Source organism: Terrapene carolina, unplaced genomic scaffold, assembly GCF_002925995.2.
Source record: "Terrapene carolina triunguis isolate 2854851 unplaced genomic scaffold, T_m_triunguis-2.0 Scaffold96, whole genome shotgun sequence".
NCBI lineage: Eukaryota > Metazoa > Chordata > Testudines > Emydidae > Terrapene > Terrapene triunguis.
The window spans coordinates 64,789,684-64,805,638 of NW_020664447.1; the positions used below are offsets into that span (position 1 = coordinate 64,789,684).

A 15,955-nucleotide genomic window follows, 5' to 3' on the forward strand; every position below is an offset into this window, starting at 1 on the left:
ACAGGTAAAAGCAGGATGAAGGCAAAGACAATGTAAGCTCCTAGCAATGCTGCCTCCTATCTCTCCTCTATAATTTCTACTAATGTTCTTGGTCATGATATGCCTCAAATATGAGAATTGAAAGACTAATTGGCATGTCTACTTACCATTTCGAAAACCCATGTGTTGTTCAGACATTTACTGAACTGAAATATAGCTGTTGGCAGAACAAGCGAACTTAACCAAGGGGAAACAAAATTCTGTTTCCCTAGTTATCACTATCAAGTCACCAACTGGACTTCTTAATGACTACCTGATAAAACAGATTTGGATGTACTTTGATAATTCTCAAGATCAGCATTTCTCCCCTCTTTCTCTTCCTTCATTAACAAAAATGAACTGGTCAACTCACCTCTCTTTTCTCTGTTAACTTCCTCCAGGATATGTTCTTGCTTTTTTATTTGTTCAAAGAGAGATTGACGCTCACACTCCTTGCTCAATGTCAAGTGCTTAAGCTGCTCTCGACTCTGCAATAGGTGGCGCCGCAGCTTCCGTTCCTTGCTTTCTCTCTCTTTCACCTCTTCACACATCCATTGAAGTTTAGTCTAGAGAAGAACAAATTTATGTGACACTAAAAAGGAGAGAGAATTCGAATAAAAATACTAGGACTTAAATTCTACACTGAACGAACAAGAACATTTGGAATCAGCTTACTGATTTATAACAGCTATTTCTATACAAGTTTAAGAAGAAATATTAAAAATATATTAAAGGACAAATTCTGACTTAACATGCAAATTAAAATGTGCACATATATTTTGGTTGGCAGCAACTGCATGCTCAAACCAAACACGTAGATTATTTTTTCCAGGAGGATAAGCCTGCAGGCTGAGAGTCTATTGGCCATTGCTGGTTCAGAGGGGATACGGCATACAGGCAGCCTGATGAACAGACCCCATCCTGGAATGCGATGGCATGATTCCTGCAACACTTGGTTTGCAGAGGAACATAGGCACTGCCATAGTGGATCAGACCCAAGAGCTATCTAGTCCAGTAACCTTTCTCTGACAGTGGCCAGCAACATGGCCATGCTTCAAAGGAAGGGGTAAGAAACAAGCAGTTGGTAAACATGGGAAAATTTGCCTCCCACATAAGGTCTCCTGATCTCCAGCAGTTAGAGACTGGATTAACCCCTGAAGCATGAGGTTTAATAGCTCTTCCACAACATTTTTATCATGAATTACAATAACTTTCAATCATTTTGTTATCCATATAAATGTCTAATCCCTTTTTGAATTTTATTAAGTTAATGGCCTAAATGTCTTCCTGTGGCAGATAATTCCACAGGTTAGTTACATATTGTGTGAAAAAATATTTCCTTTTATGAGTTATGAATTTCCCACCATTCAATCTCATTAAATGTCTTTGTTCTTGAATTATGAGACAGGGTGAGCTCAAGTTTCCCATCTACTTTCTCTATGTCATTCATTATTTCATCCACTTTTATCATGTCCTCTATTATCTCCTAAGGAAAATAATCCCAATCTTTTCAATTTCTCTTCAGTTTCTTTTCCAGGTACTTAATCGTTCTTGTCACACTTCTCTGAACTCCCTCTAGTCCTGCAATATCCTTTTGAGATGGGATGACCGTACTGCACACAGTATTCATGATGAGGCCATGCCACTAATTTATATAAGGGCCTTATACTATTCCCATATTCCTCATTCCTTATGAAACCTAACATCTTGTTTGCTTTTTTGACTGCAGTTGCACCAAGCAGAGGTCTTCACTGAGATGTCTTCAGTGAAGCCCAGGTCCCCTTCTTGAAATTATACAGTTAATTTAGAACTCTGTAATGTGTACAAGCCATTTAATTTTCCCCTCCAATTTCCATTACTTTGCATTTATTGACATTAAATTTCAATTACCATCATGTTGCTCATTCACCTTGCTTGATTAAGTCTCTCTGAACTTCCAAAATATTCTCTTAACAGATTTAAGGGAAACAACAAATGGGATGCAGGACTTCTGCCCCATATTTCCATCACAGAGGCGTTGATTTTTGGGAAGGGTACCTATACAAAGTGCCCTGACAAAATCTGGCTCCAACGTTGAAACCAGAGCTTCTAAGCAAAAAATGCCCAACTCTAAACTGACCCAAACTCAAATGGTTTGGTTGACCCATAAACAGTAGAAGGAACACATGAGCTATTGAACTCACAAAGACAGCTTTGGCCTGAAGCCTTCTATATCTTCCAGTACATTTAAAAAAAATGTATTAAATCTTTGTATTAAATTGGGGCCTATGGAGATTACAAGTTCCAATAAGTCTTGTGCTTTTGCAAAGCTCAAGATGGCTTAATGTACCACGGATCGGTACAGCGCCCGCATCACTGCTGTGGAAGAGTTCAAGTATCTAACAAGAAATCTGTTCTTTTAAAATTTATGCAACTCAAAATACTAAGAGTGGACCTACGGTCTACCAGTTACAGACCAGGGTCTGGAACCACAAACGGAGAGGTAGGTTCGGGGTGACTGTAATAGGTTCAAGTCACAATTTCACTACTCACAGTTTGAGGTCAGAAGCCATTTGACCTACATGTACCTGTGTCAGCTCATAGCTTTGAGTGAAAAAAGCATTTAATTGAAAACCACATAATGCATTGTCCAGTGAAAAAATATTTACTCCCAACCTGCCTCACAAATAATCCATTAAGCTATATGGATTAAACTACAATAGCTACAACAACAACAAAAAAGGCACTATTCCCACTGTCTCCACTCCAATTAAGAGCTGAGTTTTTAAAGAGTTAAACCTGAACAAAGTCATTTCTACACCTATAAATTCCCAGAACTAAAAAAGGAGGGAAGAAACAAAGAAAAGAAGATGGGGAAGGAAGAAAAACATAGGACAGAAAAAAGTGGGATTCTAAAGGGGAATAGATTCCACCCTAAATGATAGTGAATGTGACAACAGGATGCAGAACAAATCATTTAAAATTGTAGATACTGCAGTACTTTATGCAGTACCTAAAGGCTAGTTTGATTCTGTTCTCATACATGGGGATTGAGGATATGTCCAAAATTCATACTCCAGCCTTGGGTCATAATTAAAAATGGAATTTGAGCCTCTCCATTAAATGAATCAAAAATCACCAATTTCAGGGACAGCCTATACAAAGATGACAATGTCATGATTACAGTAGCACTGTGAAAACTAACTCTAACACCTGCAGCTCTAACCGCATTCCCTTCAGTGTCAGCCACGTGAACCACAAAATAATTTCCCATCTACCTCTCCCTTGGCTGCTGTAAAGAGATATGTCCCTATACCTGAGTCCCTGATGCTGCAGTGGCCGAGCCTTTAACATGAGACCACATTACAATCTTTGCTGTGAAATGAGATGAGACTGCTGGGTTTTGTGAGAGTATCATCAGATTTGCATATTGGTAAAGTGAAAATGTGTGAGGTTTTACAGAATGCTGTACATAATACATACATATACACACACACACACACGTGCATGCGCGCGCACGCACACACACACTTACTTTTAAAAAAACTGAACAGATAAAGCAGAAATTCCATTTGCAGTTAGCAAAAATATCATTTCAGAACTAAGGTTTAATCTGAGAGATGACTTTTAAAGCATTAAAAACCACCATCTTTTATGCTAACAGCTAAATATTTAAGGTGTCAACCACTTTAAAAATAAAAAAAGCCCAGGACTTGTATATATTTTAACCACTTGCACTTCAGTTCACTTGAGTGATTGGGGTTATTGAGGGACCAAGTTGGGGTTTAACTAGGAATACAGGGTTTTGGCTGAGAGACTCTTGTTTTCGCTGGTGCTCCAGAGAGCCAAAGCAGCCGTGCCAGAGGATGCAGAGTCTTCCCAGCAAGGCATCAGTGCTTGAGGAGATCTCCTCAGTGATGCTGCTTTGGGGCACCAGGGAGCTAGAGCAGTAGTACCAAGAAGAGCCCCTGAACAAGTGCCAAGGCTGCAGCATAGGGACACTGAACCCCATCTGCCCAGCCCATGGCCCCTATATACACTCACGTTTCACTCCTGATGCAAAAGTTTCTCCCTCACACATGTCCCAAACACCCCTGTAAAATCCCCTTTCTTCCAAACACACGTGGATCCAAGTACATTTCTCTCCGGCTCCCCCCCCCACTCCCTGCTCTATCTCCAACATTTCTACTCACCTCACATGCATCTCCAGAGCACTACCACCTCCCCCAGAGTCCACCCCTATATACCTCTGCTGCCCAACCTCACCAGAGGTATGTACAGACCACAACTGGGGAGAGAAATAGTTAGAAAACATCCATTAAAACCAAGTTTCAATGAAAAATTAAAATAAACTTTCCTAAAATATTTGAAATTTGTTGTTTCTCATCAGCACACCTGTAGTCAGGAAGGGAAGATCATCTAGTTTATGACAAATAAGGGAAATAAACTGTGTGTTTCATTTTAAAAGTTCAAAAAGCAACCTATGTCTGAGAAGTTATTAGTATGTTTGACTGGGAATAGTTTGTGGGGACTATTGAGCTTCAGAAACCTAATGATACATGAGGAAAACAAAACCAAATTTCAAAAAGGGAACATTTTAAAACAGTGCCTCTGCAAAAGTTAGTTAAAAAGACAGAGAAAAAATTGCATAGAAAATTCAATTGTCCTATGAAGAATTACTGTGCCAAATGTGGAGACTAAATTCAACCACTCAAGTATGAAACGAGTGGACTTTTAGTCCTGCTCTAAGGGCAAATCTTGATGTAACCTCAATTACAGAATAGTTACTCTGTCACTCAAACACACACACACCCAGAACCAAAACAATTATCTTTTTTCTCCTCAGCTAGCTATGAAAAAAATGGTTACTAATCTGTTCCATAACTGTTGTTCTTTGAGATGCATTGCACATGTCCACTCCACTCTTGGTGTTGGTGCATCCAGCGCACGGCCATCAGAAATTTTTTCACTCAACAGTATCTGTTGTGTGGCTCGAGCTCTCCCTGTTGTCCTCACACACCACTGTGTGCAGGTATAAAGAGCAGAGCCATCCCTAGCCCCACCGTCATATGTGGTTTTGGTAGAATACAGGCAAATAAATTGGCTGGTTGATGTGGAAAGAGGAAGCCACCCTTGGGACGAACTTCAGATGAGGATGTAGATAAATGTTGTCCTTAAAAAAGATTGTACGTGGAAATCCCGATATTAATGCCCACAGCTCCCCTACTCTTCTGGCCAAGGTAATGGCCACCAAAAAGGCCAACTTCATTGATAGATGCGGCAGTGAGCAGTAGTCAATGATTCAAATGGAGGACCCATACGTCTTGAGTTCAGATCCCACGGTGAAATGGGGTCTTGTACTTGAGAGTATAATTTTTCTGTATTGATTAACTGCTCCAGAGGATTGAATGTTGACTGGCTCGGGGCAACACTGCTCTGCACTTGCAGTTTGGACTGGATTTTGACAAGGTAGGAGTAAACCTGCACTCCTGATCTTCAGAGGAATGCAGCTACTACTGCCATGATCTTTATAAAAGACCCTGGGAGCTGCTGACAGGCTGAAAGGTAGTACAGTGAACTGGTAATGATTTTGATTTACCAGAAATCAGAGGTACTTCCTATGGGCTTGAATGATTGCCACATGGAAGTAGGGATTTTTTAAATTGAGGGCAGCATACCAGTCCCTGGGATCCAGGTACGGGATAATAGAAGCTAGGGTGAACATGCGAAACTTTCTCCTTTTTAAGAATTGTTGAGATGACAGATCTAAAATTGACCTGAGACCCCTTTCATTTTGGGTATTAGAAAATATGGGGAATAAAACCCCTTCCCTCTGATGCTACATGGAACCTCCTCTATGGCTCCCTGGATAAGGAGTTTTTCATGAAAGTGGTCCCTGAAGAGGGAACGAGGGGGATGGTGGGTGGGAGCAGTAGAAGCAAACTAGAGAATATATCCCACTTCCACCATGCTCAAGATCCACTTGTCCCAAGTAATCCAGGACCGAGCACTGCAGAAGTGGGACAGACAATTTGCAATGGTGAGAGGGTTCAGGCCTGGAAAGATGGAGACTGGTATGTCAACCTCAACTGGCTCATAAAAATACTTGTTTTGTGGTTCCTGGGTGTCTTGAGGGGCCCAGTGCCAAAACAGCAGGCGAGGGAGGCGTACACCTATAAAACTCTTTTTTGATAGGTCCTGCGGAAGAGGAGCGGAATGGGCCATCTGGTCCAAGAATAGAGAAGGACCCTCGAATAGCAGGTCCTGGATAGTAGTCTGGACTTCATTGTGAAGACCAGAAAACTGCAGCCAGGATGATCTACACATGGCCACTGCAAAGGCCATGGTTCTAGCTGCAGAGTCTGCTGCATCCAGCCCCACCTGCAGTGAAGTTCCCATGATCAGTCGGTCCTCACTGATCAGGGAAGAGAACTCCTGCCTAGCGTTCTCCGGAAGGAGCTCCTTTAACTTTTGCATGGAACCTCACAAATTTGCACAAACCTGACAAATAAGTCCATCCGTCTGGCACCTTTTGATTTGGGGGTGGCAGCCTGGTGTCCCTGTCATTCTCTCTCATTAGCTGCTGTGACGACTAATGAGCCCAAAGGTGGGTGAATATACCGTACTCAAACCCTTGGGAGGGTACATAGTACTTTCTTTCCACTTTTTTAGAGGTTCAAGGCAAAGAGAATAGAGTCTGCCCCCAAAGCCTTTACTGGCTCTAGTATCGCCTTGTTAATTGGCAGAGCTACCATGGAGGGCCCCACCGATGATAAAAGGACAACTCGAGAGCTCCCTGACCTCTTCGACCTGTGCACCTAAGCCTGCAACAACTCTTTTCAATAACTCATGAAAAACCTTAAAATCACCAGGAGGTGGTGAAGTTGTGCCAGATGAAATGGCCTCATCTGAAGAGGAAGCCAAGACCGGGGGGATAGAATCTCTTCTACCAGCTGTTGCTCTGTATCTGGAACCTCCTCTTAATGCTGGATACCAGTCTTGATGCTGGCCTCTTGAAACAGAGCCACTCGGTGTGTAGATTCAGCCCTTCTAGATGAGGGCACTGAGTATGCACAGTGTTGGGAAGATCTGGAAGCTGGGGGAAACCCTCAAGAGTTCCAAAATGGCCACTGAACCAGGACAGAGTCCAATTGTCCTGGCCAGATTCCCATGCCAGGACCCATTCAAAGGTCACAGCAGTAGGTGCACTGCTTACTGAAACTGCAGCACTCAGCACCGAGTCAGACTGGGACAGCGCCAACAGTGGCCTGAACACTGCCTTCATCAGCAGGAATTTTAGCCTAGCCTCCTTATTCTTCTTCATCCTAGGTTCAAACTCCCTGCAAGCCTAGCACCGGTTCCTCATATGTGCTTCTCCCAAGCACTTTAGGCAGCTGTTGTGCAGGTTACTCACAGGCATAGGCCTGGAGCCAGACATAGGCCTGGAGCCATGGCTTGAAATCTGATGACCAGGGCATACCTCGGTGTCATACATAAAAAAAAAACCCTGAACAGGGAAAACAAGAAGTAAAAAAAAAAAACTTTAAAAAAAAAATCTATAATACTGTTAAAACTTACTTTCATAACATTACTAAGACTAGGCTAACACTATACACTATATTCAAAAAGGCTGAGAGAAATAACAGTTCTGGTAGAAAACAGAGTTCCAATGACAATCAGGAGTGGTAAGAAGGAACTGAGGGGGGCTAAAGGTAGTTCTGCCTTTTATAACTACACACTGTGGAGTATACAGCAGGGGGAACTCCAGCCACCCAACAGATACCGCTGAGGGAAAAAGTTTCTGACAGCCATGCACTGCGGTGGGTGCACTGACACTAAGAGTGGAATGCATATATGCAATCATTCAAAGAAGAACCAGGGAACACAAATTTGGATTTCAGAAATGTTACAAACCAAAGTCCCCTTCTTTCCAATATTCATCCGCAAATGCAGTGACCTGGAAATAGAATTGAAGTGATTCCAGGTGATCAGAAATTCAGCCCAGAAATATAATATTTTATATACAAGGTGCAAATCTACAGAACTGCAGTATTTCTATTCCCCTTCATTTCAGGTCTCCTCTACCAATAACTAAAGAAACTCATTTGGCAGATTTATGAAAACAATTACTAAATGCCCTTTGAAAGGTCCTTCTAATACTGCCTAGGATGTCAGCGGCAACTACCTGAATAGGACACTGTTTCCTATACAGTTCTTGTCCTCTGATTCAAAATCTTATCTCTGTTATTTATAGTGATATTCACTCTTGATCTATGTGTATTACATTCCAGCCCATCAATAACCTTAAGCCGCCTTGCTAGCAAACAGATTCAATTTCTCCTCAGTCAATTGGTCAACTTTTCTTCCACTGCCATGACCCTTTTACACTGCAGAGAGAAAGGTTTGTTTCATGCACTATAAAAGCTATTTTAATCATGAGAAGCTTAATCCTATTAAAAGATACTGGATAAGAGTGCTTACAGGGCTTGCAAAGAAAAAAGCAAGGGTTAGAAGTTACCAGTCATCTCTTTGAACCATTAAGCCGAGGCACAGAAATGAAAGCTTACAGTAGGCTCACATGCCAGGGTTGGCAGGCTCATAAGAGATTTCCAAGCATGTGTGTAACTCACATTATGAGAATCATGGGCTTTAAAAGAAGGGTTAAAGGAAAATAGCATGTTTTTCAAGAATCCAGTCTAAAACAGTCTAGATATAAAACAAAACTGCTTTACATCAAAACACGTCTTGGCTTTTCTTATAACCATATAGAAAGAAGCATGCCTGTGGACTATAAACTTACCTTGTTTTACTCCAAAAGTATTGATTAAAGAGAAAAGGCAATCCAGAACCAAAGGATCATATTTTCAGCAGGCTTCCATCATTTCACCCACACATACATTTGTTTTGCTGGGTGCTCAGAATTTGGGTGTGCTCAAATTTAGTGAGCACAATTAAGGGAGAAATGCTGTAAATTTGGCTCTACAAATATCTATCGCTTATTGATGCTAAGTACCATAACTGCCAATAAAAGGGCCAATAAAAAGGCTAAAATCTGATACCCTTCAGAAATATGGTGATGCTTCTTCACACTGGAAATCCCCTACTGCTACCCAGCAAGAGATAGCCAAAGACCTTCAGCTGAAAAAAATCATTACCATCTATTGGCTTGAAAGGCCAGTCACCAAGCTGGAAATATCAATACACCTATCAGAGAAATGTTACAGGTTTTTAACTTTTTCTTTTTCTCTCTCCCTCCACCCCTTTTTAACTGCAATTTTCAAATACCATTTTTAGTGACCAAAACCAGGTAAATATTATTTTATCCAGTAATATCCAATAGATGTTACCTTTGTTTCTGCTAACCAGCGATGAGGGTCATTCTGTAACCCAGGTGTAAGTGATATTGCCTGGAAAAAAAAAATTGACAAAAATGGAATTTTTTCTTATTTACTGAACAAAATGAGCGCACTAGTTCAAAAAATCATTACTAAAGATCAGTGTTGGACAGTTTATTCCTAAATATTTTAAAGAGCTGTTTAATTTTATATCAGTCACATTAAACTTTAATGTCTAAAGGATAAGGAATGCAGTGTCATCAATATAATTCTTGTTTAAAATGAAACTCAGGTCAACAGTTATTTGGTACATAGTAATTCTGTTATTTTTCCCACTTTATCCATATGATCACTACAACACTATGTGATTAGAACATCCTCAAAATGCTTAAATGTTTTATTATTAGATTATAGTTTTACTGTACCAACAACATGCATCAAGATATATATTCTGGGTGGCCCTTTGTGAAAATTATGTTTAATTTACAGGGAAATGCAATTTACAACTATTGATCTCAATCACATGTTAAAATGCTTGTTTGTTTGTTTGTTTTTTAAAAAGACTAGGTTCAGTCATCCAACCTCATTTCCTCCAGACTGTATGGCACTACATTGTGTAGCACAGAAGTAGTCCAAGCCATTCTTACTTGTGATTTCATTGTTAGCAATTTGGCTTTTCTTCTGGAATAGAACATGAGATTTTAACTGCTTTAGTTAATTACACATTTCTTGCTTTATCACAGAGTGAGAGAAATGTACAGTGGGCACCAATAAAAACTCAATATTTGCTATTCCATTGTGATGGTGTTATCTTCTATTCCAGCTATAAGAAGGTACTATACTTACTTCGGGTATTTGAGATTGATGATTACAAGTTCTTACATATCCCTTCTTGTACATTAAGGTAATAAAATTACTAATGAAGACAGAAGATAAATCTGTACTGGGTATTTCATTAGCAAATCATACATCAGGTGGTCTGCCATGCCTCTCTTCCACCAATCCCTTTTAAATCCAACTACACCATAAATTAAAACTTGCTAATAAGGAAATATTATACCTAATCTCTACATTTTTTAATAAACACGTCTATTCCTTTTCGTGGGTTGTTTTTCATTACTTCTTTTTAAAGAAGTAGAAAAAAATCTGTGTTTTGCACAGATCTGTATTGTTAATGGAAGTCTAGTTAAGTTCAATGTCCATTTAACATCTGATATATCCTCTTTTGTAGAAAACAAACCTGTATCATGCCTTATATATCCTGCTCTTTTCCATCTCAAAGCGGTATGAATTTATTTATTGTTTAATTTACAATACTTGTTGGACTGGGCTACTTTTATCTTCATGCAAAGAGGCCTTACTGTATGCCTATATGGGGCTTCTTTCCTGCAAGTCAAATTATTTTTTTGGAAGAAGTCTATTCCTTTAACACTATTTAAGTGAGTTCTACTACTGTACCTCTTGTACTGGTTTACATATTGAGAGAGTCAAAATACTTGAGGGTTTTTTGTTTTGCAGGTGGGAAGCAGAGGGGAGTTCATGTGGCAGCAAAAGACTGGTAGAAAAAAAAAAACCCACCAGTTTATCTAGAATTCTTTAAGTTAAAACTCCACTCTGGGACAACTAGCAAATCTGGTCAGGTTTTTGCTTTTGGGAGAATTCAGTGGATGAAGACAAGAGATTCCCTAGCTTCCTCCAATAGCATCATTATCTTCCTCTTAAACCCTCACAAGACAACAAGATTGCAGTGATACTCCTAGAAGAAAAGGACTTGGGTTAAACCTTTCCAGAGCCCTTGACAGAACCCATAGTGCTGGGGAGAGGAGCATCACTGAAGTCCAGTGAGAGCCAAGTTTTCCCTCCTTCTTCCAGGGCCAATTGCACTGCCTCCATACAACACCTCTACCCAGTGCCAATATGGGAATAGAGCAAGAAATTATGTTGCTGTAATAAAAATTATGTTCCCTTCATGGGCTAGAGCAAAGGTCAAGTGGCTCAAATATGTTTTAAGCTTGCCAATGGCATGCAACTTAAGGGGTTTGATGAAACTGGATGAGTCAGGAGAAACTGACAAGCAAACTTTTCTTTTAAAAGGAAAACAAAACCTCCATACTTTGGCATTACTTTTAAATTCCAAGTTAACTGTAATTTCTAGGAACCATGTAAATTAAAACAATAATTCCATCTGTGCTGCTCAGTAGACTTTAGAAATCAGAACTTGGGAGTTCATGAAAGGAGGAAAGTTAGGAAATTTGCACTTTATTATGTGGTGAAACATTTAAACAGATTGATGTCTGTCTGCCAGGATGTCACACTCAGTTCATTACTCCAGAGTCTGAATATTTTTAAAATATTTAGAGAAATTTCCATGTTGAAAAAATGTCTATTTTCCCTTTTTTTAAGAAAGTACACTACAGCAGCAGCAGCAGCAACATTTACACTCTTCAAAAACCATGCAGCGTTAAGTGATAAAATAATGTGTGTTAAAGTATAAAGCGTATAAAGTGTAACTATCTCCATTCTCCATTTTTGTAATATTAGAAAATATATGATGACTTAAATTTGACATTGTTCACAAGAATAAACATAAGAAATGTTTTCTGTTGTACTACCAATCTTATTAAACAAACAGAATTTTTAAAATAAAAAAATAGTTTGAATCTAAGAAAGAATACTTTATTAAACTGGGTTTCTGAATCTTTGTTGAGAAACTATAGCTATTTTACAAAAGATTATCTTCGTTAATTGCTAGAGCAGCATGCTGAGGTCTATTAATAAATACCATAGGGGTTGAAATATGCTGACACTTTCTTTTTTAACCACTTGTCATATGAGAGAGACAGGACAAAATATGAAAGCATTACTGATATGACCCACAATTTTAAGATCTGAACATAATTTCCAAGCAAAACAGTAAGAAAGTTAATGTACAGTGTCAAACAGTGTTATTTTCCCCTCTGAGCCAATGTGATTCAGTGTGCGACCAGGGAGGTCATTTCACATCAACCAACAATAATTGGAAACCATTATTTATGAAGAAAAAGACTGGCAACTGAAAATAATAACTTCTGGTGATGCACAGGAGGGGGCTTGTGTTATCTTTCTATAAGATACATAGCAACATGCGTCACACCACAATTCCATAATACGCTTAATACCATATTTTTTTTAAATTGTGTCACCTGTCATATTTGAAATCTTTTACTCAAGAAACTATCTGTAGCAAATATGTGACTACAAGCAGCCATGCATAAAAATTCTATTATAGTTACCCATTAGGTAGAAAACTAAAAATCTAAGGCAGACTGAAAACTAATAATTACTTTGAATTTCTCCACAGAGTCCCTGGAAAGGATTTCACAAGCTGCATCAATTTCACTTCCTATCATGGTGAGAATGGATTCTTGTTCCGTCTCTAGACAACGCAGCTGATCCCTAAGCTGTAATCTGGCCTCCTCCATCCTCCTCAAATGATCTTCTTCACTGCTTATCTGTTTATCCTGGGGCAAAAGAATGAAATAACAATAAAAAAGATTTACTATTAAATTAACATAACTCCAGTATCTTTTTTTTTTAGATTGTGCTTTCAGAATGTAAAGGGGCATTTCCCCATATAGCTCTCAGAACTTTATAAAAAAAACATAAAAGGGTAATAACTTTCATAGTAAATAGGCAGGAAATGTGAAGATTTTAACAAATAAGGCAGCTTGCCTTAATGACCTATCTCCTTGGCAAGTTATTGCCATATTAGATGGGAGATTTGAAATAATTTACCCAAATAAAAAGGAAAAATGGGGAAAAATACTTTATCATGCTAAAACACATTTCTGTTAACAGACCATAGCAAATCTGCCTTTCAATATGCACTTTGAGCACAGAAAGCTCACTAAACGGGGACAGGGGGCTGCAGACAGGGGAGTTTGAGAGGGAGAGCAAGAGATCCCGCTGCCGAACAGGCTACCAGATGAGAGGTGAGAGTACTAGCTGTTGGTGTGAGTGAGTTTGCTAGACTGTTTGAATTTTAATTGTGATTCTGATTTCAGGTGACTTCAGTTTCAGTTACAGCTGCTGTTGCAGTTGGGACTGAGTGCTTGACCTTGTTCCCTTGATTGCCTTTGATTGGCCTTCCCCAGTGTGACTCATGAGCGGGTGGGACTGACCTAGGCAAGCAGGCTTTAAAAGCCAGAGGCAGCGCGACCAGGGGAGCAGAGCAGACAGGGGAGTTTGACAGATGGAGGCTTACGATGGTTAGGAAGACCCACAACACCTGTGCCAGCACTGCTTCTGTCTCCTCTACCTGCGCCTGTAGCCAGACAGAGCGCCTGAGCATGGATGCTTCTACCCAGATCCTGGTGTGGTTTTGCAGGGACTGTAACTTGCAATTTCCACTTACTGATATCCAGGCCGGGGGGGGGGGCATCCAATGTGAAAGGTGCCTGCTGGTGGAATCTCTCAGGCAGCAGGTGGGAGAGCTACAGGAGGAGGTGGCTAGGTTGAGGAGCATCCGAATCCACGAGCAATTCCTGGACAGTGTCCATGTGGAGACAGCTGAGGTAGCTGTCCCAGTACACAGGACTGCTGACACACCACTGGTGGAGGAGGAGATGGCTCACGGTGGACACTGGCAGCTAGTTACTTCTGGCAGCAGGCTGTGCTCCACCCCTGCTCCGAACCCTCCCGCCATGGTAATAGGTAACCATTATGCTCTTCTTGATACAGGAGAGAAGGAATCACCCCCTACAGCAGAGGAGGAGAAGCCTCGTACCCCTAAGGCTGGGAGGTCTGCTGCCACCACTACGAATAGGAAACATAGGGTAGTGGTGGTCGGAGACTCTCTGCTGAGGGGGACGGAGGCACCCATCTGTCGCCCTGACATTTCATCTCGGGAGGTATGCTGCCTGCCGGGGACCCATATCCAAAATGTTACAGAGGCATTGTCGAGGATTATCCAGCCTTCTGACTACTACCCCATGCTACTCATCCATGTGGGCACAAATGATACTGCAAGGTGTGACACTGAGCGGATCAAGAGTGACTACAGGGCTCTGGGAGTACGGGTGAAGGAGTTTGGAGCGCAGGTGGTATTCTCTTTGATTCTTCCTGTCAAAGGTAGGGGCCTGGGCAGACAGAGATGCATCATGGAGATGAATGCCTGGCTGCGAAGATGGTGTCGCCAGGAGGACTTTGGCTTCCTCGACCATGGGATGCTATTCGAGGAAGGACTGCTAGGCAGAGATGGCGTTCACCTTTCGAGGAGGGGAAAGACCCTATTTGGACACAGACTGGCTAACCTAGTGAGGAGGGCTTTAAACTAGGTTTGACGGGGACAGGTGAGCAAAGCCCACAGGTAAGTGGGGAACATGGAGACCTGGGAGATGGGTCGGAAACAAGAAGGAGAGTGGGCTATAATGGCAGAGAGAAAGGAGGGTCAGGGCAAAACTGGGAGGCAAGATCAAAACAGTATCTTAGATGCCTATATACAAATGCGAGAAGTATGGGTAATAAGCAGGAAGAACTGGAAGTGCTAATAAATAAATACAACTATGACATTGTTGGCATCACTGAAACTTGGTGGGATAATACACATGATTGGAATGTTGGTGTGGATGGGTACAGCTTGCTCAGGAAGGATAGACAGGGGAAAAAGGGAGGAAGTGTTGCCTTATATATTAAAAATGTACACACTTGGACTCAGGTGGAGATGGACATAGGAGACGGAAGTGTTGAGAGTCTCTGGGTTAGGCTAAAAGGGGTAAAAAACAAGGGTGATGTCATGCTAGGAGTCTACTACAGGCCACCTAACCAGGTGGAAGAGGTGGATGAGGCTTTTTTTAAACAACTAACAAAATCATCCAAAGCCCAAGATTTGGTGGTGATGGAGGACTTCAACTATCCAGATATATGTTGGGAAAATAACACAGGGGGCACAGACTATCCAGTTCTTGGACTGCATTGCAGACAACTTTTTATTTCAGAAGGCTGAAAAAGCTACTAGGGGGAAGCTGTTCTAGACTTGATTTTAACAAATAGGGAGGAACTCATTGAGAATTTGAAGTAGAAGGCAGCTTGGGTGAAAGTGATCATGAAATCATAGAGTTTGCAATTCTAAGGAAGGGTAGAAGGGAGTACAGCAAAATAGAGACAATGGATTTCGGGAAGGCGGATTTTGGTAAGCTCAGAGAGCTGATAGGTAAGGTCCCATGGGAATCAAGACTGAGGGGAAAAACAACTGAGGAGAGTTAGTTTTTCAAAGGGACACTATTAAGGGCCCAAAAGCAAGCTATTCCGCTGGGTAGGAAAGATAGAAAATGTGGCAAAAGTCCACCTTGGCTTAACCACGAGATCTTGCATGATCTAAAAAATAAAAAGGAGTCATATAAAAAATGGAAACTAGGACAGATTACAAAGGATGAATATAGGCAAACAACACAGGAATGCAGGGGCAAGATTAGAAAGGCAAAGGCACAAAATGAGCTCAAACTAGCCACGGGAATAAAGGGAAACAAGAAGACTTTTTATCAATACATTAGAAGCAAGAGGAAGACCAAGGACAGGGTAGGCCCACTGCTCAGTGAGGAGGGAGAAACAGTAACAGGAAACTTGGAAATGGCAGAGATGCTTAA

General features: G+C 40.9%; 1 protein-coding gene across 1 annotated transcript in view; it reads right to left on the reverse strand.

The window, feature by feature from the left end:
- Positions 1-281: 281 nt before the first annotated feature.
- The window catches only part of CEP128 (centrosomal protein 128), a 163,289-nt gene continuing 147,615 nt past the window's right edge, over positions 282-15,955 (reverse strand). The window contains exons 16-18 of the mRNA XM_024192734.1: positions 12,656-12,832; positions 9,345-9,404; positions 282-584 (exon numbers count right to left, since the gene is read on the reverse strand). Coding sequence (XP_024048502.1) covers positions 282-584; positions 9,345-9,404; positions 12,656-12,832 — 540 coding nt within the window. The remainder of the gene's footprint in view (positions 585-9,344; positions 9,405-12,655; positions 12,833-15,955) is intronic.